The sequence below is a fragment of the Rhopalosiphum padi genome, chromosome 1 (assembly GCF_020882245.1).
Source record: "Rhopalosiphum padi isolate XX-2018 chromosome 1, ASM2088224v1, whole genome shotgun sequence".
Lineage (NCBI taxonomy): Eukaryota > Metazoa > Arthropoda > Insecta > Hemiptera > Aphididae > Rhopalosiphum > Rhopalosiphum padi.
Window position 1 is genome coordinate 67939968 of NC_083597.1, and position 23979 is coordinate 67963946.

The 23979-nt window shown below is 27.4% G+C and overlaps 4 protein-coding genes across 12 annotated transcripts in view; 3 read left to right on the forward strand and 1 right to left on the reverse strand.

The window, feature by feature from the left end:
* The first annotated feature begins 608 nt into the window (after positions 1 to 608).
* LOC132917157 (esterase FE4-like) lies at positions 609 to 9583 on the forward strand. 3 transcript variants are annotated; one of them, XM_060977759.1, is made up of 12 exons: positions 609 to 672; positions 749 to 896; positions 1278 to 1429; positions 2385 to 2522; positions 2614 to 2764; positions 3446 to 3631; positions 4091 to 4278; positions 5719 to 5881; positions 5990 to 6150; positions 6380 to 6548; positions 6901 to 7033; positions 7158 to 9583. In XM_060977759.1, exons 3-12 carry the CDS (start codon positions 1301 to 1303, stop codon positions 7318 to 7320), a joined length of 1581 nt encoding a protein of 526 aa, XP_060833742.1. In that variant the 5' UTR covers positions 609 to 672; positions 749 to 896; positions 1278 to 1300; the 3' UTR covers positions 7321 to 9583. The 3 variants fall into 3 exon arrangements, with proteins under 3 accessions (XP_060833742.1, XP_060833741.1, XP_060833740.1); XM_060977758.1 differs by having other exon boundaries at positions 632 to 896; XM_060977757.1 differs by lacking the exons at positions 609 to 672; positions 749 to 896 and adding an exon at positions 969 to 1214.
* A 762-nt stretch (positions 9584 to 10345) lies between these two features.
* On the forward strand, positions 10346 to 12962 carry LOC132917903 (uncharacterized). Its single transcript, XM_060978892.1, has 5 exons — positions 10346 to 10539; positions 11263 to 11867; positions 11942 to 12389; positions 12479 to 12652; positions 12786 to 12962. Exons 2-5 carry the CDS (start codon positions 11274 to 11276, stop codon positions 12827 to 12829), a joined length of 1260 nt encoding a protein of 419 aa, XP_060834875.1. The 5' UTR covers positions 10346 to 10539; positions 11263 to 11273; the 3' UTR covers positions 12830 to 12962.
* Positions 12963 to 15264: 2302 nt separating this feature from the next.
* LOC132918568 (juvenile hormone esterase-like) lies at positions 15265 to 21763 on the forward strand. Of its 2 annotated transcripts, none has more exons than XM_060979868.1 (11): positions 15265 to 15418; positions 18191 to 18331; positions 18465 to 18602; positions 18695 to 18845; positions 18961 to 19146; positions 19277 to 19464; positions 20215 to 20377; positions 20751 to 20905; positions 20980 to 21145; positions 21241 to 21373; positions 21461 to 21763. In XM_060979868.1, exons 1-11 carry the CDS (start codon positions 15329 to 15331, stop codon positions 21633 to 21635), a joined length of 1686 nt encoding a protein of 561 aa, XP_060835851.1. In that variant the 5' UTR covers positions 15265 to 15328; the 3' UTR covers positions 21636 to 21763. The 2 variants fall into 2 exon arrangements, with proteins under 2 accessions (XP_060835851.1, XP_060835852.1); XM_060979869.1 differs by lacking the exon at positions 15265 to 15418 and adding an exon at positions 17119 to 17563.
* Positions 21764 to 22239: 476 nt separating this feature from the next.
* Positions 22240 to 23979, reverse strand: part of LOC132918569 (transcriptional enhancer factor TEF-1) — a 76842-nt gene continuing 75102 nt past the window's right edge. For all 6 annotated transcript variants that reach the window (XM_060979876.1, XM_060979873.1, XM_060979875.1 and 3 more), the window contains one exon: positions 22240 to 23964. In XM_060979876.1, the coding sequence (XP_060835859.1) occupies positions 23851 to 23964 (114 nt within the window). In that variant the 3' untranslated portion in view covers positions 22240 to 23850. The remainder of the gene's footprint in view (positions 23965 to 23979) is intronic.

Below are 23979 nucleotides of genomic sequence, written 5' to 3' on the forward strand. Positions count from 1 at the left end.
TCCATCTGGACAGTATCTCACGCATTTTACTATCTAATAATCTATACTATCTCGTTTGATATACTTATGTGGTACAAATCGATTAGTCAAACGTACCTACACAACTATTGCTAACTGATTACCTACACAACATTTTCACAATACTATTTATCCTGATATTATTATACATTTTAAAACCGAAATATCTGTACGATATTTGAAAATAGGATGTTACGAGAGTAAATTTGGAGATATGCGAATTTTAATATCAAAGTTAGAAAATAACTAGCACTTTTGTGTATACACCTTTTTTTAGTTCTTTTCTATAAAAATGTGTAATAATATTGATGCGCAAATGATATAAGACCTTTCAAACGGCTGATACGCAATTGATGCATATAACCCAAAAATCGAACGATGCGCAACTGTCTTACAAAAAAAGGTCAAAATTAACAATATAGTGATGCGCAAACGACAACCGAACACAATATGAATGTATTACGCGCACTTAAAATGATAAAACAATCACCCAGTATAATAATATATACGTAAAGCACGAATAAGGTGTAAGGTTATTACGCGCTATGTACATGTGTTACATAGCTATTATAATAATACATTAAATATATAATGCGGCATCACTGCATCAGTAGTCGCAGTACCATACACGTGCCACCGCGGTCCAGTATAGTTGTACGTATTATATAATATAAGCTATAATAGAGTAAATAAGTATTGTATATCAGTGCGCATTTGTCTATTATATCAGTGCGTCCTGGGCCGTAATCTTCTGCAACAATTTTACGCGTGCAAGCCATCTGAAAAAGTATTCTCATATCAGCAAAACTATGTAAACATGTGGTGTTAGATTTTATAGAATTAGAATGAAATAAAGTGTGATATCATCAAACCTAAAGGTAAGAATATGGTGTTTATTTATACGTTGGTAATAAGTAGGTATTAGCTAGCTTATTACAACAACAATAATGTAACGATTGAAACTGCAGTCGAACAGTCGTCTCGCTGAATCGATGACCATATATCGTCGTTATGAGCTTACAATATGACTACATAGACCGTTCAACTATTTTTATTATTATAAATATCTATGTAATATTGTGCACAAAAATTAAAAAAAATTTAAATTAATGATAAGATGCTTTTCACAAAAATATTCCTACAAATCATTAGTGTTTTTTTTTACGCGCAAATGCGGCTTCAAAGTTCTGCCTATGGTTGGTCAACGGACGTAGAATTAAAACTTCAACAAACTGTACAAAAATACATCTATTTTTCAGATCATAACAACTCAACGGAGAAAATGGAAGTGGTCATCGAACAAGGTGTTCTAAAAGGAGTTCAAAACAAAACGCTATTGTCCAACAAACCTTACGTCAGTTTTCTCGGCATACCCTACGCTAAACCACCGGTTAACGACTTAAGATTCAAGGTGAACAATTTCGTACCTATCATACATTTGTGTGTATTATTATTACTTACTTCGAATACAACACTACACAATATTTTATACGATATAATATTTACGTTAACTGGATAATTTGTACTGGTAATACACTAATACGTACTATAAATACGTTAATGCAGTTTTTTCAATGTAATATTATATTATTATCTAAGACAAAGGCCTCCCCCGTATTACAAAGGCATTAATAATAATATTTCATAATATATTACATTATAAAAAAACTGTACTCAAGTGTATGCCCCATACTTTTACCTACTAACAGCGCAATTAATAAACTATAAAAATTAAAAATACATATATGCGCATAAATTAGTTTACCCATTGGTTATAATTCTACCATCAATCGATTTTTATCTATAGACATTCTATATTACCTTCTTAAATGTATTAAAAAATAAATTAAAATTTTACTTTATTATATGTAACTAATATTTGTCTTCTTACGCGTCGTTGTTTACGTTAAATTATCATCAATTGGCATTTGACAATAACAAACCAATATTTTAGAGAAAAAAACGCCATGTAATAATATTTTTATACAGATATTTCAAGTTAAACTAGTATGTTTAGCATAATTTATAAATAAAATCTATAAACTATCTCAACTATTAATGTTGGACGGAAAGACTAATATTATTTCCCTGTTTGGTTAGTTACCGGAATCGGTGAAACTTCCAACCGTCTCGCTTTCATATTTTGTTTCATGGAAAAATTCTATATTCCATTATAATGGAATATATTGTGTACTCACTACTCGTGTCTTAAATGCTCTAGTAAAATATGAATAATACGATAATATAAAAAGAAATGAATGTGATTCGACTTTAATTATATTTTATAAATGCTTTCATTATGGTTGTAGAATGCCATAATATTGCGGAAAATATTTAAAACCATACTTGAAGATTTGTTTTTATAGCCTCCCGTCAAACATCCCGGATGGTCCGGCATTTTAAAAGCTATTTCGGAAAGGGACAGATGCATGCAATACGCATTCGTGGCGAATGATATCATTGGAAGCGAAGATTGTTTGTACTTGAACGTATTGGTGCCACAGGTCGTAAAAACATTTTGTAAATTCTGATGTAAACGTATAATTTGTCGACTTATTCGTGTACAATATCGTCGTAACACACTGTTTTTAACAGAATGGACTGAATGAAAAACTTGCTGTTATGATATTCATACACGGAGGCGCCTTCAACTATGGCTGTGGGTCAGTAAATGAACAATCCCCCGATTACTTGCTCGACGAAAACGTGATTGTCATCACGTTGAATTATCGTTTGAACGCCCTAGGTGATCATTTATAGATATCCAATTAATAAATACTATTATTGTTAGGTATATTATAATTCATGTATAAAATAAACAGAGGGTTTTTTTAACAGTCATTTAACTCATTTACTTAAAAAATCATAAATATTACAAAAATATATTTTTTTTTTAATTATTATTTTTAATAATATTAACACATTTTAAATAATGCACACTAGATAGGGTTTGGACTAGTGTATGAATTTTTTCATATTATTTCTTTATTATTACATCTATGTAAAATAAACAAAGATACATTGATATAGACCTTTAAATATAATTTATATAAGTACATTAAAAATATCTAGAGAAGAATTATTCTTTTCACCAATCAAATAAATATTTTTAATTACAATACATAATTTAAAATAAAATTTATAAATTAATTTTTTGTTACGGAACTGCGTCCGAGGTTGCTCTACAGTTACAGCATTACAATCATAGGCGCGCGCAGGCCTCTTTTTCAGGGTATTCAGAAGGCCACTGTCGCCCCTCCCCCTCTAATTATTTTTGTTGCGTAAAAATGGTTATTTTCCAGAGCCGATTTCCCCCCCCCCCCCTTAAAGAGCTTCAGGATATGCAGCTGCATATCTTGCATACCCCCTGCACACACCTATGATTGCAATTTAAAAATATTACAAATGAAATTCGTTTTGTGTTCAGGATTTTTGAACTTGGATATTGACGAGTGTCCTGGTAACATGGGCTTGAAAGATCAACTATTTGCTATTAAATGGATAAAAGCGAATATAGCTGCGTTTGGAGGTGACGTAAACAATATCACTATTTTCGGTGAAAGTGCTGGATCGGTGTCTGTTCATTATCACACGATGTCACCACAATCCACAGGTTAAATATCAAGCGTTTTTGCTTAAGCTATTTTATAAGTTAGGTAACTACGATAAAAATACAGAGAAAATTATGATGTTGTTAATGTCGTTAAATTTTATAAATCTCAAATTAAATTTAAGTATTTAAATGTTGCACTTATCTACTGCAACTTAATACAAAATAAAACATAATATCATTATACGTCCCACAGTAATATGCGAGTGTTTCGTTAGTCGAATATCGGAATATCGAACAAAAATATTCACTTGTACGGCTGTATGTATTTTAAAACAAACTCGTTCCAAGAGATAGCGACAATAGTATTTTCGTGTTAATGTCTATTTATAAACAATTTTATCGATTGTCAATTATTGCAAATAACTCGAACAAATCTTGATCGACATAATATTATTGTTATCACCATTAGACTACAGTAAAAAATTATAATCATCAATATTTAAAAAAATTTAATTTTAGGTTTATTCCAAAAGGCAATCATGCAAAGTGGATGTGCTTTTAATCCGTGGGCATTAAATGAAAATCACAGAGTCGCAGCCTTTAAATTGGCCAAAAATTTAGGGTGTCTAAGTAGTGATCCCAACGAAATAGTAAAATATTTAAGAAACGTATCAGCTATTGATTTAGTGAAAGAAACTAAATTCAAGGTTTGTAATATTGTATTTTAACAAATTTCTTCACAGTTAGATTACCTACTTACAATAATAAAAGCATGAAGGGAGTTATTATAAGAATTACGTCTTGTAAGTAACGTAACGTATCTTTGTAAAGGTACGTTCGAGTGAAGAACATTAATCGCAATAAATTGATAAAATTAATTAATCTGCATGTATCATAGCAATATACGAAAACTATAATAATAATAATTAATTAATAATTAGTATTTACAACCTAAATTTTGGTGTTGAGTAAATTAATATGTATGACATTTATAGATAACACAGTGGCTTTGTTTAATCATTTGAACTTAAAATTACTAATTTTCAAACTTTGACGAATATCTGCTATTCTGTAGTTTTTCATTCTGAAATATTTGATCATGGGGACAATTAAAATAACTTTTATTTATGTGTGTTTATGTTAGCGTTAATGTATGAAATTCTGTAATTCTATAAAATAACTAGTTATTCCACACACTAACTAGATATTTTATAAACTAACAATAAGGGTTTAGTTAATGTATTTAAAACTATTATTGAATAAACATTTTAATCAAATTACAAATTACAAAAAAAAAATCATATGTTAGTATTAAGTCAAACGCCTTACATTATTATATAAAATATTAATATTAATTTATTTCACGTCAATTTATTAGAATAATTATTAAAATCTTAAACAAATTACAAAATAAAATAAAAAATCTATTATAGTTATAATTATTAAATTATTATTTTTTTTACAATTTACAATTTATTTATTAATACAGAAACTTTTTGGATGGCATTTAGAGTTACAAAGTAAATTATTTTTTAAACATATGCACCGTTTTGTGGTGCACTTTTGTTGGCATGTGCATTTTAAAAACCCTTGAAGTCTAGTCTATGCCGAATGGTATGGTTCAATATTATTTTATCTTAATATTTTTATTAATAATCGTTTTACTGCACATAAGAAATCTTGTATTTTATCGGATTAGATAAGATAGACTGGATTAAGTCCCGGTCATCTACCTAATTATAACAATTTCATATATTTGCGAAAACCCAATCGGTATTTTATATATTAACTAGTAATAAAGAAAGTTTACGTTTATTAGTTATCATGAGAGTTTGATAAATATTACAAATACAATAATTATAATTTATAGATAACCGAAATGAGACTAAAAGATTAAATTAAAGAACTAGAAACTCGGAATTTTAATCAAATTAAAACTAACACTAATATTACTGTTCTGCCCAAAAGTAAGAAAAATATTTCGCAGTCTTACACGTGGCCATTTATATATTATATTATGTGTATTTTTTAAATGGTTTGATCTTGTTAGTAAAATAAATAATTTTATACTTATTCGTATTGGAAGATAAATACTTCATTGTATATGTGAGATAATTATAAATATTAATTACGATTTATTCATAAAGGACGACAATGGTTTTCTGGATTACAAGTTCGTCCCATCTATTGAAAGTGATATGGTCAGTGATCGATTTTTACCGGCTCATCCTAAAACTTTAGCCACCATTGCATCTCCAGTACCCGTAATCGTTGGACTTAACAGTATGGAAGGAATTATAGCATTAAGTGGTGACTATATTTTTAATTTAATTATTTCAATTATAATAAAACTAATATATTTATGTGAACATTTTTAGTTATTTTAAAGTAATACAACTGTTATGTTTTTACTTGTAGAGTACAGATTAAGTAAATTTTCCGATCTTCAAATAACAGATGAAATCTCAAAACTATTTAACAATCAGTACAGTACTGAAGTCATAAGTAAAATAAAAGATTTTTATTTCAATAAATGTAATAATAATTGTGAAATAGCAAAGTTGGAAAATATATGTCACGTAAGCACAGTTCATTGGTAATAATATTATAATCATTAATAAGCATTGATGGTTATACATAGCCACGTACCTAGGTATAACGTATAAATAAAATAATTACTTTATTTATAAATAATAGGTCATTGAATAAATTTATATTTAAATTTATTTTGATGTTTTTCAAAAAATCTACAATATTCTATAGAATCGTATAAACATAACTTTAGTTTTGACTTTATATTTTACACAGTTGCACAGTGATGTATTTTTTGTCAAAGACTTTTATCGTGGCTTCGATCATTTTCTGAAACAAAACGTCACGCCGGTTTACATATACGAATTTAAATTCGACGGAGAACTTAATGCTATAAAAAACTGGATATTTGCTACGAGACCAGTTCTTCGACACGCTTTAAAAGGTTTTTATAATATTATTAATTATGTTGTAACTTGTGATTAAAAGACTGTGGCAGTCCTTGACAAATTCTAGAGGGGGGGATATTTTTAACATTAAATACAATACTCAAAAATAGAAGTCATAAAAATAAAAATGTAAAACATAAATATATTATTAGGTTTTTGTTATAATATAGACCAGGGGGGGGGCGATCCACCCATCGCCTCACTCGTAGGACCGCCACTGACAATGTATTATTTTAAATACCATTTATATCTATATTAAAATATTATATCGACACTTGTTTGATTTTATTGAAACAAAACAATATTTTCTAAAATAATAAATAAAAATATTTTCGATTTTTCATATAGGTGCATGCCACGCGGACGAAATTTATTATTTGTTCCGTAATAATCTGTCTGGAGTCGTACCAAAACCCAACTCTCCAGAACTCGAAATGTGTAAAGCGATGGGTAAGATGTGGTCCAACTTCGCAAAAACAGGGTGTGTTGATAAATCTTTTCAATTTGTATAGTATATCAATATTATGATTCCGTCACTGTGCGACTGCCAACTGGATGTGTATAGCAAATAGTGAATTGTTACGTTCGATTTTGTTTAATTTTAGTGATCCCAATTCGCTGGATTTAAGTTTCAAATGGAATTATGCAAGTGCAAGTGACACTAAGTATCTGTCAATAGATGGAGACAGAACACAAATGACCCAAGGGATGATAAACAACAATAGATCACGTTTTTGGAAAGACTTAATAAAAGAATCCATTGTTTAATTAAAACCCTCAATCGTATTATTCGTATTTAATTATTGTTATATAATATATAAACCCACATAACATTGATTGAAAACAATTTTTTTTTAGACTTTTTTAAGTTTACATTACATCGAATTTGTATATTTAAACGAAAAATAACGTTATTAGTTTATTTTTGTATTTTAAAAGATATTTATCTTAATAAATCTTGTATCTTACCAATTTCAGATAAATTAAATTTTTTTTATAATATTATGTATGTATAACTTTAATTTTGACTTCAATTTGTATACAACTGCACAGTGGTATATCAATATCCAAAGAATTTGCAAATTGATCACTACTTTGATCATCTGTGACAAGACATTACGTCAATTTACAATCAAAAATTCAAATTCGATGGAAAACTTCTGTAAAAAACTCAAAAATAGCATTTTTGCTACGACACCGGTTCTTTGAATTGTGATTATAGTTTATTATTTTTTTTTTTTAAGTGACTACTATTTGTTATCCCTGTCGATAAGTGATTTTCACTTTTTTAATATTTTTTTTTTTTACATAAATCGACATATTATTTATAAGTTATAACACTTAATTTTTGACTATTTTTCTGGCCTTTAGTTGAATAGTTTAAGTACGTTACTATTTAACTATTTTCTTTGTATATTATATAAAAATCATAAAAAAAAAATTAAGGTCTATAAAAAACTTAGAACATTAAAAATTTGTTTCCAAGAAATAAGCCGTACATTGAACGTATATCTATTTACAATTATATAAATGCGCAATAAATATTAATATATGAATACAAACAGTCGTACATGTCAAGCAGACAATATTATGTGATTTTGTTTCACTGAAAGCTGTTCGGGATACCTAAATTACACAATATTTTATCAATTGTTAGTTATTATAGACTATAGTACTGCATTAGTGCCCAATTTAATGTTTTTTTTTAAAATGGTGCAAAAACGAATTTATCCAAATCAATATTTTGGAAGTTACCTATATCCTTCCAAAGTTTGCGATTTTAAGTTTTTACGTATGTGCACAACGTTGTACTTTAATGTCACACGTCGCTCTATAACGAATTTTTTCAATTTTTTTTTTTTTTTTTAAATAAATCGAAAGTCAACTAAAAATGTACATTATATATTATACAGGTAAGTATAAACACTAGATAACGTATTCTGTGAATAATGAGTAATAACGTTAAACTTATAATATTATATTAAATGATGAGGTGAATAGGTTATTATCGAACCGAAAATATCGGATAGAGAAATTATAAATTAAATCGTAATTATCGTAATTCTCAACATTCTGTAATTATGTATATCTCCAGTATACTCTCGCGTTCAAATGATTTTACTTATTAAGTTTCAAAGTAAAAAAACCTACTAACAGTTAAATAACAAGTGTAGTGGCTTCCTTCGACTACCGGCTCCAGTTGCCCGACTCGGTCCTCCGGACCTCTAAAATAAACAATCAGAGGAAGGTGGTTAGAGACCTCTTCGGGGTCCTAGGGGGACCAGCATACCTTCTCTTCGGGCAATCGCAGTAACCTAACAGACAATCCTAACCTACCAGTGAAATAAAAAAAATAGTCAGCTCCTATGACTACTAGCTCTGGTCACAGCTATAAACCTGGTCAGTCGATGATGTTATGATTTCATTATCATTCATAATCTATTAAAATAATATATGTAAAATAAATTGAAAAATTAGTTATAGACGCGGCGCGTGGCACTAAAGTACAGAGTCTTGTACTTTTGCACATATACGTAAAAACATAAAATCACTAACTTCCAAAATAATGATTTGCGCAAAATCGGTTTTTGACACGTAGTAGCTAAACTGCTAAAATTCAATTATGCCATATATTTATTTAAATAAAACAATATCTCATTATCGACAAATACCTAATAGAATATAAATGGAATACCAAATTCGGCGCACGTCGCTTAGCAGCACTGGTGCTTACGCATTCGGGACGCACACCACATTACCGTCACTACTCTACTCAGTCTACTCTCAGCCCTCAGACGACATTGGTCGTTGCTTGGTCCCACGGGCATCCGTTTTACCACGCTGTACACCAGTAGGCACGGCGCCAGGGGGGGGGTAAGATGGGGCTCTAGCACCCCCAGAAAACAGTTCAGCCTCCTCGCCAGCCCCCCCCCCACTGAAAAATATGTACGATATAATAAGGTCATAAAACATTATCAATTGAATTTATTATAAATTGTAATAATTGAATTAATAAAGTTTGAAAAAATAACATCTTTGGTTTTTTTTATTATGTATTAACCTATACTAGTATTGTCTAATAAGGAAAAAATGTATTACAATTTCAATAAAATATGTTTTGAAATTTGTAAAATAAGAAAAAATATTTTATTTATTTATTATTATATTTATTGAGTACTAATTACTGGATGAAAATAAACAAACAATGTATCCCAAATCATAGCATTAAATTTGAGTCAAACAAAATCATCTATTCATTACTAAACACAATTACTTTAATGAAATGTAATTAAAAAAGCATAAATTCATTCACAAATTAAGGTGTGTAATATTAAAGTAATAAAGAAATTATCATTTTTGTACATCGTTATTAATATAGTTGTTGAAGGTCTGTGATTAAAAATTTTCTTACATAAGGTACATAAAAAATATTGGATATAATTCTTAAAATATTTTTAACTATTCAAAAGTTTGTACTATATAGCTAATAGCTATGTTATGTTATGTCATATGATACGAAAATATTTATATTTTATTTAAATAACTTCAATGATTGTTAAAAAAACTTAGCCTATGTAAAAAAAATATTTGCCCCACTCTGCCCCCCCCCCCTGGAAAAAAATTCTAGTGCCGTGCATGTACACCAGGCAAGTCTGCGTGTCCGTTTCTCGTGATGCTGTTTCGCGTTTCCTGATTTAAATCATTACCTAGTTGCCCCTTAAAGTTGTGCGAGTGGACAACACAACTGATACGCGTTCTTTTGATAACATTCTTATCAATTCTTATCAATTACGGTAGACAAAAGTATTGGAACTCGAATTAAAAATTTAAACGGTTCTCTCAGCGGTTCTGTGCTTAAATATAAAATCTATATTAATATTAATTTATCTAATTATTACTGGAACAGTTAAGACTCCTTAAAATTAAAAATTTGATCAATCTCCGAACACGTTTGGGTCATCGCTCATCAGAATTGTAAAGTACAAAGTAAGTACAACGACAAAAATAATGTTACATCGGGTTATAGGTCTAAATCTTGCTGGAAAAAATATTATTTAAGAGGACCCCGTATGTAGGTCTCACTAACGTGTATCCTACCAAATTAAACATTCAGTAGTTTAAATTTTGTGTTTGGCTTAATATTAAGGTTAAATAATTATAATTAAACTTAAAGGTAAGAACATTATGTGTGTTCTCTTGTCGGTTTTTACGGTATATTAATATTTAAGCGAGTTATGAGTATGTAAAATATTCATATTTAAAAATACTCATAATTCACTAAAAAATTTAAATTAACACGTACAATTGCACAAATACAAAATTTTAATTTTTGAACATATATTTTTGTATGGTGTGTTTTACTAAGATAGAGACAAAGCATGTGAGTACAACGTCTTCTAAACATTTACTTTTGTCCAAATACCCTGATACATAAGTAAAAAAAGTATTTCCTAATTCACAAATAATTAGATAGTGAAATTATTAAAAAAAAAAATTGTATTATAATACCAAATAGATAAATCAATTTATTACAAATATAATATTACTGCTATTATAAACTGTTGTTTGCTAGATAACCATAGTACTACAATGGTATTAACTTTAAGTAGTCATTACACACATGTTGTAAAGTTGAAAATAAATTAAATTTAAACAACACTTGTATTGATACTCATTACTCAAAAGCAATTAATTTTACTATTTTTCTAGGTAATTAAAAAATGTCAGAATTTGAGTACACCAGTACAAGTAGTAATGAAGAGTACAGTGATGAAGAAGAGTTTGTTTTCCCAGTTTCATCCAGACAGAAGAAAAGTACCTTGAATAATATCAAAGTTACGAAAGAACTGCGTACCCATTATTCAAATTTATTCATCGATTCTTTTAGTTTAATTGATTTGTTTATCAAAAGTAAAACATTAAAGTATAGTTCGTTTTTAGAAAGTTTTAGTTCTACAAAATTTCACGAAATATATGCTAAACCCAATAGAGAAGGAAAGCACACATATGTATCCCCACACCATTACATCACAACCACACAGGATTGTCTTGCAGTAGCCAGTAAATTTTTGAGATCTAAATCGAAAGAAGCACGAATAGGTGCCGTTTACTTATTGTATACCATCTATAAGACTCAGCCATTTAAACAGTATCTGATCAATATAAAAATGGTACCCAAAGACTATTTTAATACTAAAGAATTGGTGAACAATTATCTTAATGAAGGTCTAATTGACCCATCCTATTGTTTTTACCAACTGGATATTAAAAGAAAAATAACAATTACAGCTACTGCTATCAACCCTTGCTTAGAAGTGAGTTTACTGAATACCCTCGACTGTATTTGAATTGACAAAATCTCAATTTATCTAATTCAATTTTTTTTTAGGCTAACTATCCAAGAGCCGAGGTCCGCAAATTTATGGGTCGTGTCGCTGACAAGTGTTTTAAAACTCAATACGAGGAACGAACAAATTTAGATCTATTCAATAAACTAGAACTTATGGAGTATCAGATGCGTAATGAATTAGCATACATAAACAAATTGAGTAATATGTCTTTGAGTCGTGATGCTGCTCCAGATTATAAGCCAGAACTCTCTAGAGTAATTGTAGAGATAAACGCTGCTAAAACTATTCCTAAAGCCAATCAACAAAACGATGACATCGATTGTCAGAAAAAACCCCGTTATAAGAATACTAATTTCAGGGCATTTCCAGGTAAAAATGAAGATATTTTAGAGGATATGGTTGAATTTTCAGAACCACCAATCCCTGAAAAAAATACCAATAACTGTCATCATAAAAAGAGATTAAAGCTGTCCAGAAAGCAAATGAGTAATAATATTTTTAAATGTTTTTTTTTTTGTTAAATAATGGTACATAAATGCATAATTAATAATAAACTACAATGTTTTTAAATATAGAAAAGCATATCAAAAAAGAAGAAGTACAGGATACCTCTTCACCATTGCCAAAACTAAGCACTATCCTAGATTCAGATTCGTCCTGTCCCAGTATCAATAGTGATGAAGATGATTACTATGGAAACACATATGATGAAATTATCTTGGGTATTCTCGAAGGACAAGAAGTCGAGGGTGAGTTACATGAACAACTTATACTTTTTTTTGGTTAAACTAATACTGTATTAATCATGTAACTCAACAATAACTCAAAACTTTTATAACATAAAAGTATAATTTTCACAGATATATTTTTATTTTTGTTTAGAAGTTGCTGGTCATTCAACTATCAACCAAGGGGAAGACATCTAAATGTAAATTTATTTTATTTATTGTAAATAACGATTTAACTGTATATTTAAACTATTTGTTAATAATTTATTATATTTAAGACATTTAAACATATGTAGTTATAGATAGATGAAAATAAAACTGTGGTATTTTATTTATGCATTATAATCATTATATAGTCTATAGTAATATATATCAGCTATTATTCCTCAGTTCTATTTAGAGTTATGTAGCCATAGGATAGTCATCTTCCAGCGTTCCTGCCTATTTATTTATATCTCTTGTAAATGAATGTATTTTTATATAACAAATAAAATATTTATTATTTAGATGATCTTAAAATTTAATATTAACATTTATAAAGATCATCATCTGCTTCAAAATAACATTGATAGTAATTAAATATGAATATAATTAAATGATAAATACTAATATTACTTAATTACTAATTAGTTTATTAGTTTATACGTTGAGTAGTTTAACATTTCCAATATAGAATATATTATTATCTATAATTTTTACCTAAACAAGTGGATTAGAAACTTAATTGCATCTTGCTTTTATTAATTTCAAAATTTCAAATAGAAATTTTACAGTATAGGTAACAACATAACTTGGACATAATAATTACAAAAATAATATAAAATAAATACTAATTACTAATAGTAAATACTGATCGAAAAACAATTATTATTATTAATTTTATTAGGTATTAAAAATATTAATTAATAACTATAATAAGTATTAACCTAAAAATTATTTAAATTGTGATATTGTGAGTGTCACTAATGGGTGGCTGCTTTTCTTAAAAACGTCACATATTATGTACTGTTATTTCTAATATTTTCTATGTAATTATACTTGTATCACATTTACTTATTGTGCCCAAGTGGTGTAGATTGTAGACTTCATTTAAAAAAAAACAAAATTTAAATTATTTTTAGTGTCATTTGAAAAATTAATCAGATTTTCGTTATGTTCAAAAATGAACAAATCATAGATAAAAATATCGATTTAATAGGCCACCGCTCAGCAAAATTTTTTTTTATACTTACCTAGTGAGTAGTGACTAGCTTTGTGCCCTTATCAACCTTTCTCGGCCCGAAAAGCCACCTGTGCAATTGCGTCATACACATGTCTTTTTATTTCCCAGGACCAAATTCCAATTGTAATATTTTGATAACTTATATTATTTTTTATACTATACTGATTTTTTAATAATAAATTTGGCGTCCTATATCATAATAAATTATTATTATTATTATTATTAATTTTAACTATTCCACCCCTCTATTTGAAAATGAAGTTATAGTTACCTATCTATAATTAGAAAAAAACAATCAATAACAGCAAATTCATAAAATAAATAGGTAATCATTGACGTAACATATTCCTACTGGACACTGTGCACACCTAAAATAAAAATATTTTTCTATTAAAATTTGACTATTCTGTAGTAAATATTATTATTAATTAAAATATTTTATACTATATGTATTATGTTAAGAAAAACAAGTACCTATCTATTGTGTTCCTACACCTAGCAGCTATCTATGAGGTCTTTACTTTTTTTTCACCCTCAAAAATATTGGTCTAGTTGCGCCTATAACTATAATTTAGAGTAATATATAAAATAAATGAAATTATAAAAAAATATAAATAGGTATATTCTTGAATGAGAGTCTATTACGCCGACTTTATTTTATTAACAAATACATTGATTACTTCATGTAATGTGATCATAATTGATATAATTATATTTATTGGTTAAATTTGATTCAATTTTTTTAAATTGCCAAAGTGGACTCGAACATTAATGCGCGTGTTCATGAGTGCTGCCGGCCTCAGTACACAATACGACTATATATTTTATATAATACATGAATACACTATGTCACTATTATATATACATATATTCGTTGCTAACTCCATACCACAATAACATACATTTAAAATATAGAACCATCAATCGAAAAAAAATGCATCCCTAAAATTTAACTACGCGGGCTCCTTAATCCCGGCCAGTGTGTAGCAGTGAATGCTGATGACTGTTATGTCCAACGACGAATACGGCCATATTAATATTGTGTTGAGGTATATCAAGTTTCACGACAGCGACGTGTCGACAACCGACGATGTATACCTACATGTGCAACATAATGCAAGTGCTGATCACGATCGCAAATTAAAATACGAAATATTTCATTTTATAAACGCGTTTAATCTTTGCCGCCATCGTCGTGCATTCTCTTGTCGGTTATTATAAATATGTAATTATTTTTGTGTTTATGTCTGGACACTTGATGACTGTCTTGACTCGAAACTTTTACATAATTTTAAGAAAATAAGAACATACAAATGGTAACATATTGCCGGGTCATGGTTATGGACTTTTGAGCTTAAAAGGTTAAGAAAAGGTTATTCAGATTATACATTTATAGGAGTGGTAACAGCCGGTAAGTACGATTTGTGTTAGTGATATTGTCGGTGTCGGGTTGGACGTTCGTCTGTCTTTTGATTATGTCTAAACTGTGGCGGACGTTCGTCAAATGGCGTTTCATCGCCAATATCGTGTTCAACAAATTCAAGGGATTCTTGTCCAGCTCTGTTGTAAGATATACCTATAATAGCAGTAATAGAACGGTTTCGTATAGAATATATAGATCAATATTAATCAGTGATGATTTTTATCACTATCCGACGACTTCTCCAAATGTTTATTCAGATTGTTGCATGTAAATACGCATAATATTGCGTAATTCGGGGTTGGTTATTTGAGTGAGGGTCCAAGCACTTTAAACATACAAAATATTACTTACTTAGGTAATTTATTAGATATTTAGCCGATATAGGTACATAAGTAAAGTAGGTAGTTAAAATATTCGGTGATATTGAATTGAGTCCCTGTAGATAAAATGTCATAACTACCTACACAATAAAATTCACTGGAAATTAAATGTTTTTTAGTTTTTTTCATTTGGGACATCCAAATATTTTTATTCTTATGGACACTCTTCTAGGAATACACTTTTATACATATATTAAATTAAGAAGCAAAGCAAAAAGATCATGTATTGTAAAGAAACATTAGAAAAAGAAAAAAATTTACGGGAGCAGACAAACAATTATATAAATAAGCAAATTTGGAGATTTAACTTTTTAAAATCTGTATCATTTAAGTTTTTACCAGTCACTATTTAATTATTAACATTATTATATTACACATAATTATTATTTTAAAAACATTATTATTATTATTAAAAAAAACAATGTAAGCAATCAATATATATCAATAATAGGCTGAAGGGACTCAACTCAAACAACCTAACAATATTGGTCGGACTCAACTCCGATAACCCAAATGTATTTGTGGGACTCAATTCAATATCAGCCAAAATATTGAGCCAAGAGACTTCATATTTCTAATTCCAGAACTGGATATGATTATGACTACAATATTCCAAAGCTGGGCAAGTTAATCATTTTTTAAACTAGTTAAAGTTAAGTTACTTTATTACAAAAACTGACTATCTTAGAATATAAGTAAGTTTCTGAAATTTTCCAAATATCTAACTTAGAAGTTAGTTTGGTGAAAATAGTATACCTAACTTACGTTACAATAGAAGTTAAAAGTAATTTTTTTATGGTTTAAAAATATAAATTTATAAAAACCCGTTTGTTCAAAATGTTCAAAGCATTACATAAATTAATTACTTGGTAGGTATCTCGATATCTAGAAAAATTATACCGAACAACTAATAATTTGATCAAATGTTTCGACTTTGAACTTTCAAGTAGGTTTGTATAGATAGGTTAAAAATAGATAATAACTCCTATTTCTTTAAAAAAAATAGAATATCAGTTATGAGAACACAGAATGGTCAGAATGTTACATTCTGAATGTGTAAGGTGTAACAGAATAAAAAATATAAAAGCAGTATGATAGGTACTATATTCGTATACCTACCTATGTAAATCATAGTATTGACCATCATAATTAGATATGGATAGTCGTCATGACTCATGGCTAACGTGTAAACGTGTGTTACAAAAAATAGGTATAATTAATATAATAAAAATTAATTAATATAAAAATAATTAATATTTTAAAATTAATTAATATTAAAAAATTGAAACATGTTTTTTTTTAATTAGGTACTCTTTTTTAATATAACTTTTTTAGGATTTTAGGGAGATAAAATAAAAAATGTAGGAAAGTCGATAAATTTAAAAGACGACTAATTCAAACTCGTATTCAGTATTCTTATCGCTTCATTATATCAATCGGTATGTTGGAAATAGAAAACGAAACATCTATAATCCTATGTTGCGTGTATGTTAAACAAAGACAGAAAATCACCGCTTCCAATCCTCTTAACAGATAATATATTTAAATTTAAGTTTTAACTGTAAAATACTTCTTAGTGTGATTTTGTCAGGTCGTGATTGCCAATTCTTAACTTTTGAGTTCTAAGCTAAAATTCCGATTATATTATGATTAAGAGTTATATGTGTTAGTTGTGTTACCCATATAATGTATTCTTGATAATTTTGGTGCGCGCCCATATTGGATGTTGTTCTGTTCACTTAAACTAAGTATTAAATATTTGACCGGATACTGTTCTACTACGAACAAGAACTCATTTCTAACAACTTTGTTCAATTATGTCGAACTTGTGGCGGTCATTCATCAAATGGCGCTTCCTTGCCAAAGTCATGTTCAACAAGTTCAAGGGATTTTTATTCAGCACTATCGTAAGATACCTGACAGTTATGGCACGGTTTAGTATAGATCATCCTCTGATGACCATGTCAAACATTTAAAATTCACTAGTTGTATTATTGATTCTACAGCAGTCATACTCTACTTTTTTATTGCTAAGCATGTGCAACTACTCTCAAACATTGAATTTTTTTTTTAATCTAATGTTTTTGATACATAATAATTAGATACAAATTTTTAAGTTAATGTGATTTTTTTATTTTGAATTTAAGTTTTTTTGAACGCACATACTCAGGTTGGTATGGCTGCTCTTAAAGATGCAAACTACAATGGACTCAAAAATTTCAACAGCATTGTATATTACAGCATTTACCTAAGTCCTAAATAAAAAATTTTTGAATCAACTTGTCTAATCTCTATTAAACTTGGGGTTTTTAAGTACCATGCGAAATATTTTACAAGTACCTTTAAGTATAACATTTATTGAATTTTTAAGTAGTAGGCAATTTGAGAAATTAAAAAATGTTATTTATATTTTAAATAATAAAACAGATAGCTTATACACATCGACTTTTTTATAGAGTTTTTACTGTTATGAGAAAACGTATAATAATAAAATGTGTTAATATGTATAAAAATAATAATAATTTTTTTTCTAGCCACGAAAGAAAATGACTGTTATTATAGAGCAAGGTACCTTACAAGGAATTCACTACAAAACACAAGCATCAAATAAACCTTATGTCAGTTTTCTAGGTATACCCTATGCTAAACCACCTGTTGGAGACTTGAGATTCAAGGTGAGACGTTTTTTGGTTATTTATATAATACAATTTAAAGCAATAAAATAACATTAGGATTATATCTTATGTTTAATAAAATTATAATAAATTATTTACTTGATTTAGGTTGTTAATATTTTGTATTTTACAGCCTCCTGTCAAACATCCAGGGTGGTCTGGTATATTAAAAGCATTTTCAGTGGGAAACATGTGCATGCAATATTCTTTTTTAAATAACAAAATTGTTGGAAGTGAAGATTGTTTATATTTAAACATATTTGTGCCTCAAGTACCAATTAGAAAAATATTACCTTAATAATGCTGTTTTACTATAATGTTAACAATTGCATTTTTTTTTATTGCGACTTACTGTCTTACTAGGAAGAACTAGAAGAAAAAAAGGCTGTTATGGTGTTTATACATGGTGGAGCATTTAATAATGGATCTGCATCGTCAGATTTTTATTCTCCTGATTATTTGATTGATGAAAATGTAATCATAGTAACAATTAACTATCGATTGAATGCTCTTGGTGATTTTACAAATATTCAAAAATTAATATAATTTTTTTTTTATATTACTTAATTATCTATAAAATATATGTCATTAATTTATAATAAAATAAATAACCTGTATATTGTTTTTAGGATTTCTGAACTTTGATATTGATGAATGTCCTGGCAATATGGGCTTAAAAGATCAACTGTTTGCAATTAAATGGGTAAAAGCTAATATTTCTTCATTTGGAGGGGATAATCAAAACATTACTATTTTTGGAGAAAGCGCAGGATCAGCATCTGTTCATTGTCACACTCTGTCTCCACAATCTACAGGTTGATGTTTATATTATTTTTTATATATATTATTACAAATAGCATACACAATTTATATTTTTTCGTACATTTATGATACTAAATATAATTTAAATTATTTAAAAATATTTATTTTTTATTTTTAAACTAGGATTATTCCAAAAGGCTATTATGCAAAGTGGATGTATATTTAATTTGTGGGCTTTTAATGAAAACCACAGAGAATCAGCTTTTAAGTTGGCAAAACATTTGGGATGTGAAAAGGATGACCCTAAAGAAGTTGTGCAATACTTGCTCAATATCCCAGCTATTGACATTGTCAATTTTACTAAAATCAAGGTAATGATAGTAATGAATTATTACTTATGAATTTATGATGTATAAAGCAGGAAATAAAAATGATTTTGAAGTACAATAAACAATTTGATAAACTTTAAAATAAAATTATAAACTTAAATCTATTAAAAAAAAAAAATCAGAATTTGAAACCCTGAATGAACAACATTTTTCAATTTTTTCATCATAAATAAGTATTTTGAATTTTTGAATATATTTTACTAATGCGTCTATAAAGACATAAAGAGTAACTATTTTTAAAAAAGCTTTCTATTTATTAACTATTAGTGTGTAACATTTTATTTTTTTCTCTCCTCTAATATATAAATTAATTTAATTTAACATCTATTATTATTAGCATGTACTTCAAAGTACATAGTAGATACAAGTATCTACTATTTATAACTTAAACACATTAAAAACTGAAATACTTTTTTTAAACTAAAATTAAAATATAAATGTTGTAAGTAATTATTTTCAAGCAATGACTTAATATTAATTAAAAAATTAACCATAACTAAAATTATGTTGTTGTGCCAAAATTGATAATTCAAAAGACATTTTTAATTCCTGGTATGAGAGTAAATGTATATTTATTTATTTAATTATTCATATATTAAACATGGGAGAAAATGTTGATATAAGTAAAATGTTTGTAAAATATATTTACGTGATCAATTTAAAAATATTTTACTATTAAACAAATAACTAAAAGTTTATTTTGATAAACAAAAAATTATTTTATTTTAAAAGGGCAAAACGGATTTTACTAACTATGAGTTTATTCCATCTGTTGAAAGTGAAGCGGTTGGTGACAAATTTTTACCTGCTCATCCTGAAATTTTAGTGAAAATTGCACCAACAGTACCTGTGATAACTGGAATCAACAACATGGAAGGATTGATAGCTTTTGGAGGCAAATTATTTTACTAACTTAATAATTTTTAATTAGCACATTTTTTTAAAAAATTCTGAATTTATTTAAATTGAATCTTTTATAAATGGTACTTATGTTATAAATATTTGAAAAACCAATCCATTTTATGAGTTTATGTATAGTAACAAAAGGAAAATTATCTTTTATTATTTTGTGATAACTGTTATAGGTATTTGTACATTTTCTTCTATGGCAGGGATGGGCAACTGGTCCAATGATAAATTAGCCCTTGAGTAACTTTAAGTTGTCCATCCCGGGTCTGTGGTAAAGTATACTTTATGGTTACTTTTACCATTTTATGTGACTATTAAAAAAAAAAAAAGGTTGTGATTAATATGTTTTAATTTTTTAGAATATAGAATGAGAAAAATTATAAATGACACTGAAGAAATTAATGAATTATTAAAAAGTCACTATACTAAAGAAATTATAAACAAAGTAAAGAACTTTTACTTTAATGAGTGTAACCTTGAATGCGGAACTACTAGATTGGAAAATATATGTCATGTAAGTGTACCAAAATCCTAAACTAACTTTTATTCTATTTTTTTCCTTTACCAATTATTGAATTTTTTTTTCAGTTGTACAGTGATTTATATTTTTCTAAAGATTTTCACCGTAGTTATAATCATTCTATCATACAAAACATCTCTCCAGTTTTCTGTTATGAGTTTAAATTTGATGGAGAAATCAATGCTTGCAAAAATATTCTCTTTTCTCTGAGGCCAACTTTTCAATTGTTAAAAGGTAACAATTCATGTGAAGTTCTATTGAAAAAATTAAATATAATATTATTATTTATTCTATGGAATACTGAATTAATGTGAAAATATATTTCATAGGCGCATGTCATGCAGACGAATTGAGTTATCTGTTTTATGGACGACTATTTGGATTTGCACCTAAACCTAATTCACCGGAGTTAAAAATGTGTAAAATATTAAGTAAACTGTGGACCAATTTTGCCAAAACTGGGTGTGTTTTTAAAATGATCAAAATATTGATTTATATTTTTTCTCCATTTTTCATTAAGTTTAGAATTAATTGTTATTTAAATTTTAGAAATCCCAATTCACAAGATTTAAGTTTCGAATGGAGCAATACAAGTGCAGAAGAACCAAAATACTTGTCATTAGATGGAGACAATACATGCATGGTCAATGAATTATTGAATAGTTCTAGAGTGCATTTTTGGGAAAAAATATCAGAAACTGTTAAATTGCAACAAAAATTATAATTATTTGTTTTCTATAAATGTTAATAATTATGATAAAGATAAATAAGTTTAAAATTAGCTAACATCCACATAATTTTAATGGATCAAATTGACAATATTATGAAATAGAAAGTTAATGAAACAATCAATTGATTAGCTTTATTTACATCTAAGTAGTAACCCAACAATATGTTAAGTATTAATTGGAAAAAATTATTTCCATTTTAATTTTGACTATTCAAAAACCTGTCAAATGAACAATGCTGTTTATTTTTCTTCTATGCCCAGTAAATTTTTTATCGATAGCTAAATAGATAATTTTCTCTTTTGGTTTAATTTAACTTCAAAAAGTTTCTATGTTGATAAGACAATATAATTATAGTTAGCATTCTCCTAAAATGTTGACAATTAATTTTACTATATGATACATGATGGTATTATTACAATAGTCAATAGGTATAATTCATCGTTAATGCTCATACTTTTTAAATAGCAACCCCTAGATAACACAGTTGTTGTTGGCTCTTAAATATATTTTTCTATGTACAAGCCCATGGATGTACCTGCAAATTGAAATAGATAACTACAAATTCTGTTCAATGTGGAATAAATCAGACAAATAAAATTTTTATCAAAAAAATAAATAATTTTTTTATTCATTTCAAAAAAAAGTGTACAAAGGCAATTTCAGGAAGCATTTGTACACCTGCACACATTTTGGACTAATAGACACAAAAAAAAAATCATTAGTTTTTAATTTTTTTTTTTCAAAAAGAAAAAGAAATTATAATTAAAAAAAAAAAATAGAGTTCAACTTAAATGTTAAAATATGTATAAATAAAATATAAAATATACAAAATAATTATTAAACTTTTATAACATTGCACATTAATATAAAATAATATGCTTACATACATCATCAAAAAATACTGATAATAGCTGTCAACAGTTAACCAGTATAATAATTTCATAATACACAATACATAAATATATATATTAATATATTTATCAAATATCTATCATTGATTTCACATAATTATCATATACACGTTCCTTAAGTAGAATTTCATTTCGGTTTTTCAACTCGCTGGACTCAATGAATCGTGTTTTCTTTTTGTCAAAACACGGCTCAATGTTTTTAGTTTTGGTAACATTTGATTAATAATTATTGTTATTATTTATTTTAATAAATATATTGATGAAAAACGTTTAATTCACTTTACAATGTCCAAGAGTATGTTTTACAATAATAGTATATATATATATGTGTGTGAAAAAAAAATAAAAGTATAAAATCAAATAAAATAATAAAAATATCTTGAACATTTTTTCCAAATAAAATTTCAATAAAATATAAATAAAACGTGTAATATTATATATATTATTATTGTTTCTTAATTTTCAAACACTGTTTGAGGAAAAACCCAGAGATCAAATGAAATCATTTCTAAGTATAATTTTACAATGTAAAAACTAAAAATCTTGGGAACAAAAAAAAATAATAATAATAATAATAATATAAAACACATTATTCCCTAAGTATTTAAATGTTAAAAACGTTTCATTTTTTAAATTTTTTTTTTTTTGTCAAGTTTGTTTTGTTTATTTTTAAAAATAATATAATATATTATAATATATTTCTATGTATATACAAATTAATCTACAAAATTACATCGTTTTTACAACATCCAATAAGAATTGCAACAGGATTCAGTCGACCTAACTTTTAAGTACAAAAACGTAATAATTTCAAATTTATTTTAAACCCTTAAAACCTCGGTCATAATTTCATACTCAATGATAACAGTCACCAGTTTTAGGTAGCGAGCTGTAAGATGATTATCTGTACATCAATAAATTATATGGTGTTTCCATTTTACAATAATAACACAAATCCTAATAATAAATTAGTGGGGAAAAGAATTGGTAAAAATCAAAGGGATAAAAAAAAAGTACACAATAATTTCAGAATAATGTCAAATAGACAAACCCCCTTGGTTATACAAGTCATTAAGAACAATAATAATATTAAAAATTAATAATAATAATCTGATTAGGTAAATATTACCTTCATAAAGAGAGTATTTTGGTATGGGTAGTTACAAACAAAATAAAATTATCGATTGGGATACGTTAATCATTTGGAAGGTCTCTCAAATAAATAAAGATACGACTGAAACCAAACAGCACCAATCGACTTTCTTTAGATAGTTCATTATAAATGTATAACATACTCTTAGTCTTTGACCAGCCTGTACATATGGTGTTGTGCGCCATGTTCAGATGTAGATACTTCGAAGACGTAAGCGGTACAAAGTAAAGTCTCTTGGGTCTCTCGGTTGGTAACCACCTAGTAGGACAGGAG

Bases quoted from the DNA above. Each gene is read 5' to 3' on its own strand.
- LOC132917903 (XM_060978892.1), top strand. From the start codon at position 11,274: ATGTCAGAATTTGAGTACACCAGTACAAGTAGTAATGAAGAGTACAGT. The intron at 12,390-12,478 runs GTAATAATATTT...TTTTAAATATAG, and splicing joins GCTGTCCAGAAAGCAAATGA to AAAAGCATATCAAAAAAGAA. The intron at 12,653-12,785 runs GTGAGTTACATG...ATTTTTGTTTAG, and splicing joins CGAAGGACAAGAAGTCGAGG to AAGTTGCTGGTCATTCAACT.
- LOC132918568 (XM_060979868.1), top strand. From the start codon at position 15,329: ATGTCTAAACTGTGGCGGACGTTCGTCAAATGGCGTTTCATCGCCAAT. The intron at 15,419-18,190 runs GTAAGATATACC...TTTTTTTTCTAG, and splicing joins GATTCTTGTCCAGCTCTGTT to CCACGAAAGAAAATGACTGT. The intron at 18,846-18,960 runs GTGATTTTACAA...TATTGTTTTTAG, and splicing joins CTATCGATTGAATGCTCTTG to GATTTCTGAACTTTGATATT.
- LOC132917157 (XM_060977757.1), top strand. From the start codon at position 1,136: ATGCTTTTCACAAAAATATTCCTACAAATCATTAGTGTTTTTTTTTAC. The intron at 4,279-5,718 runs GTTTGTAATATT...TTATTCATAAAG, and splicing joins TGAAAGAAACTAAATTCAAG to GACGACAATGGTTTTCTGGA. The intron at 7,034-7,157 runs GTGTGTTGATAA...GTTTAATTTTAG, and splicing joins TCCAACTTCGCAAAAACAGG to TGATCCCAATTCGCTGGATT.